The 5,112-nt window shown below is 40.5% G+C and overlaps 1 protein-coding gene across 1 annotated transcript in view; it reads right to left on the minus strand.

Annotated features, from left to right (window-relative positions):
* Positions 1-5,008, minus strand: part of LOC104499123 (mismatch repair endonuclease PMS2-like) — a gene marked incomplete at its 5' end in the record, with an annotated part of 11,063 nt that extends 6,055 nt beyond the window's left edge. The window contains 8 exon segments of the mRNA XM_010142587.1: positions 84-181; positions 1,547-1,665; positions 1,668-1,694; positions 1,697-1,714; positions 2,192-2,379; positions 3,072-3,174; positions 4,205-4,291; positions 4,869-5,008. Of these exon segments, the coding sequence (XP_010140889.1) occupies positions 84-181; positions 1,547-1,665; positions 1,668-1,694; positions 1,697-1,714; positions 2,192-2,379; positions 3,072-3,174; positions 4,205-4,291; positions 4,869-5,008 (780 nt within the window).
* Positions 5,009-5,112: the final 104 nt, after the last annotated feature.

A 5,112-nucleotide genomic window follows, 5' to 3' on the forward strand; every position in this document is an offset into this window, starting at 1 on the left:
CCCAATTCCTTATCTGACACAGGCTAGGTCTTCAGTTACAGTAAAATGCCACTGGCAACAGTCGTTTGGACTTTTGTAATTACCTATAAAGATTTTGTGGCATGTCAGTAGCACTGAGTCCATATTCTTCACAAACTGCTTCATTAGGAGGAAGCTGAACAAAAGGAATGAGGCTCTGCAACTAAAAAAAAAAAAAGTGAAACATTAAACAGGTATCGATTTTTTCCTTCTATTTTATTGTTATTTATTAACTTTAAAATGTATTTGATGAAGTGACATTTTTCAAGCTAGATGATCAAATCAAATACTTAAAATACCTAAACCCCTAGAAGACAACAGCGCTGCTTACTGAGAAACAGAAACAATGCCGTAAAGAACGGCTGGTCTCATCCTTGATAGCTCTGCTTTTGCCTTTATTTCACAGACACTTACTTCAAAATGTACATAGTCACAACAACAAAATGATTGACACAGGTTGGACTCTCCAGCTACACACATAACCTAATCAAGCTTTATGCAAAAAAAAAAAAAAGGCAAATAGTAATAGAAGTTGCTTTTGAAAGAACAATAAAGCTATTAGAAACGGTAAGTTACTGAATCACAAGCTGCCCAATTACAGATACATTTCACCACAAACATTTTTCCCAGTCACGCCACTATTATTTTTCTGACATTAGAGTGTCTTCTACCAATTTTACATTTAAATGCTTGTTATAATAGATATATTATATATGTATGTTTATAGCAGGCTATAAGCTAAATATTCTATTTAGATAACACTGAATTTTCAGCTATGCTTGTTGCTACGTGGCAAGACAAAGCTACATCTTCCACCTCATCTTTCAGCCACAGCATGAGCAACAGGCTTCGAAATCCCTACCTGGGCACCAAGAAGGGAGGAAATGCTTAACTAGCAGCTATCAACCCCTCAGTGCTGCTGTAATATATGCTTGTAGGAAGAAGGGGTTTATGCTTTTTCTCATTTTCACTTTCTCCGAGAGGAAAACAATTATTTTCACAGGTGATATTTAGAAAGCATCACGGTCCCCCCCTCTGCAGGGGCAGACTGCAACCCCATTTAAAGGTTAACCAGAACACTAATGAAACTCAGTTTCACAGGAAGAGGTTGCAAAACCTAGAAATACCTCAGGTTTCTGTTCCCCAGTTAAGATTCCCAAACCACACCATTTTCAGGATTTTTTAAATTGCTTGTTCTTGTGACAGACAGACAGACCTTGGTGCCCACATTGTTTTCCAAAAGCGCATGCCTTCAGTGGCTTGCTGGCACAGTTCGTAGAACTGGCTTCCGACAGACATTAACATCTCCTAAATCGTTTCTCTTCCATCAAAACGTCTCTAAGCAGACAGAGACTTCAGGGGAATCTGTGGAGGCTGCACTGTTTCTCCTTTTCCAACCTGTAGGGTGTGCTACAAGTCCACACATGCACCATCCTCTCACGGTTTTTACAGATTTCCCCCATCTATGAGATATCAGAAATCTCCTCTACAGCTATAGTATCGGTCTTTTCAATAACGACAGCAATACCTGTTTTTGCCCAAATACTGCTCCAATGTTTTCCTTTAAACTAGGACTCCCAGTAGTTGATACCACCGAGCTTTTTTTCCCTTGGCCAACCTGATTAGTGCAGTTGATCCGCACTCCCTTTGAAACAACACAGTATGCCTGCAGCACCTGGACCATTTTCGCATATTCCTATTGAAGAAAAAAGAAATTCCACATCCGTGAAATGTCTCTTTTTAAAACAAAAACGTAAACACAAAACATTCAATCTCTGCAGGTAACACAAAAAGAAGGGAGTAATATTTTTTCAAATCTCAATAGTCTAAATGAAAAAATACATGTGAAAAATAGTGTCTTTAGAAACAAACTGCATGTTTACAAGATTGATATTTAGTCGTAACACAGCAGTCCTTGATTTTAAAATACAAAAGTGATCACGATACCGATTCTCTTCAAAACCTGAGAATTTGAGGATGTACCTTTAAAGCAATCGTGGCAAACAGAAAAGGAAAGCATACGGGAAGACTGCTTTATTATTTGATGAAGATGTAAGACAGGCAGGAAATAGTCTCACATTATCAACGTATTCTACAGAAGAGTGAGTCTCATTCAGCAGCGCATAAATTCTGGGGTATGACACTCCTTTGAATTGGTAATTCCTGATCTAACCTACCTTTTTAATATTTCTTTGAAATTCCTTGTGCCGCACTGGCAAAGTATAAAATAACTGCTGTATGTTCACCGTCGTTCCTTGTTGTCGTGGAAAAGGCGTTTTCTGAGTAATTTTTCCACTGTGATCAAATACCAGACGAGTCCCAACCTTGGCAGACTTATGACAGGTAAAAATTGTAACATCACTAATGGAGGGGAAGAGGCAACAGCGTTACTCACGAAGCACTGTATTTTCTTATCCATTCCTCACAACCTAACCAGGTAGAGAAACTCCATCAATACTGTTCACTGAATTAAAACTCCCTCCTCAACCACAAACGTACCTGAAGAGTAGCGCAAAATCTTCCTATTTTTATTTGTATCCATTTCATTCTTCTCACATAAAAGGCAATGTTAAAGTCTGGTTTTGCTGGACACTACATTCCTCGTATTAACACGGCGCAGCAGAACGTGCCTGAGGCACAGAACTGTGCACAAAAACTGTGCTGCTTCAAAGGCGGAGTTTGCCTGGGAGGAGTTTAACTACAGTTTTAATGAGTTACAGCCTAGAAACACAGCACTTAGGTATTACAGTGCTTTATATTAGGGGATCAAACACTTAGCTGAGTACACAGTTCTATCCTGCAGAGACTTGCATTCTTAAGCAGCACTAGATTCTGCACAGAAAAGGACCAATCAGGTGCTCAGAATCATAGAATTACTGTGGTTGGAAAGGGCTCAGGATGCCACGCAACCTACTGCTCAGAACTGACCTAATGTTAAGGAACTGCAAGTTTCCAAAGCTTCATTTTATCAGTAATTGTAATCTGAAAAGCTGGCTTTGGTTATTTTTGTGGATGTAGTAACCTTCTACTAATAAGAAGTTTAATATCAGTACCTTAATGCACACAGTGAACTCAGAGCTTCACCTCGAAACCCAAATGTCTCCACATGTATTAGATCAGAAAAATCTTGTATCTTTGATGTGTAATGTTTCAGAGCTGGAAAGAGATATTTAAAATAGAGATTTCACTCCAAAGTGACACTCGCCTATGCAAGTAATTTTGCCTGCATATCAAGAAGCAAAAAACTTCTGTATTACTCATTGTATTTTACATAATTATTAGAGATGAAATAAATACTAACATTTCCTTTGCCCTTTTCTTATAAGAAGCCTCTGAAATCCTCAGCTACACCTGTTACTCCATACTTACACCCAAAATCCATACAGCATTGTTGCCATACCCATTACGAGATGCCTCGGAGCAGCACACAGCACCTGCCTCTGCTGTACCTGTCACAGATTCTGCCCCGCAAGAAGAGAACTGCAGAGCTGTGCACGGTACAGAGTGGACAGGCAAACCCTGCTCACCTACGGCCGCAGCTCAATCTACGTCAGTGCAGCACTAAGCACCAGGTAACAAACCGAGTCCGCAGCAGCACCCCTGAACTTTCACTGTCCCAGAACAGTCGGACAAAGTTTCTAAGGTGCCATATACACACTGTGAACAGATACAGTTACTGAGTAATAACTGATGGTTGTAGGGTTTCTTTATACGCAAAAAGAAGCGCGGGTATTTCGGTTGCAAGGGCTGGTCACAGTTATCACACAGTAAACCAGCAAACGGACAGTCTGACAGCCAGGCACACACTGTCAGATCACTTTCAGCAAATATTCAAGTTTATAAATCTGCTCTTTGTGACAAAGAGCCGTCACTTCCACAAAGCTTGATTCTTTCAGCAGTGACTGACTCCACACAAATGAATCTGAAAGAACATTTATAGGACCTTCTCGTCTATCATTATTTCTATTCTTTGTTCCACTTAAAGCAGCAATCGAGTCAAAGACTGCTTCAGAGCTACAAGAACTATAACCACAGTAACACTACAGAAGTCCAGTCTAGTTTTGCCCAAGTCTTGCAGATCACGTGTGCATTATATAAAACGCCAGTTAAAATTTATTAAATTTAGGAAATTTGTTTAAAAATGTAGCTTTCTCACTGAAAATGTTTTCAAAAAGGTTCAACTTACTCAAGCCTTCAAAGTTTTCCTCTTCCACTCCAACTCCATTATCTGATACCTCTATCAGTTCTGCTCCATGATCTTTAAGTTTTATATCTACAAAATTGAGCAATAAAGTATTTTAATTCTGTACGTTCGTATACAGTATTCAGCATTAATTCTGCACTTTAAGTAACTTTACCACATTAGGGTTTTTCATGTCAAGTTTGAACAACAAAAAAACCCTTATAACTATCAAGTTAGAGCAATCTAATGCAAACCAGCCTGTACTCAGAGGTAGTTCAGCTTCACTGCACTTTTGTCTGATCAAAAGTTTTTCCAGTTATAGCAGCTGTCATCCTGGCAGCTGTGGAAACTGCAGCCCTGCCTTACCTGCCTACTACCTTGAGGCCAGCAGAGCCTAATCACCACTGCCCTATAGGCCACATACCTTCTTTAGAGGCAAGAAGGGCTACAAAAAAAATAACACGGAAAAAACACAGCTTCTAGGAGCCCTGCTGGAGCCTGGGAAACCAAATGCTTTATTCATCTGCTGTGTAAAAATCACTGCAAACGTGCTCAGCCCAAATAGAAAGTATTTGCACAGATTTGTTAAAATTCACCCTGTTTTGAGAAAGAGAGGGGCTTTACAAGTCTGTGAAATTTTACGAAATTCCGATGAAAAGAAGGTTACCAATGTTGGTAGCTCCAGCATCCAGACTGTTCTCCACCAACTCTTTCACGGCGGTGCCAAGATTCAGCACAACCTGTCCCGAACAGATCCGATGAACTGACTTACGGTCGATGGGCTTGATGGCTTTGGCAGGCTGCGGGCTTGAGAGGGAGGAGGACAGGAGAAAGGGGGTAAGGCGGGCGGTGGAGGAGGGCCGCGACACGCACCCGAAGGCGAGGCAGAGGGTGAAACACCGATCTCGCCG

Source organism: Buceros rhinoceros, unplaced genomic scaffold, assembly GCF_000710305.1.
Source record: "Buceros rhinoceros silvestris isolate BGI_N320 unplaced genomic scaffold, ASM71030v1 scaffold39418, whole genome shotgun sequence".
Lineage (NCBI taxonomy): Eukaryota > Metazoa > Chordata > Aves > Bucerotiformes > Bucerotidae > Buceros > Buceros rhinoceros.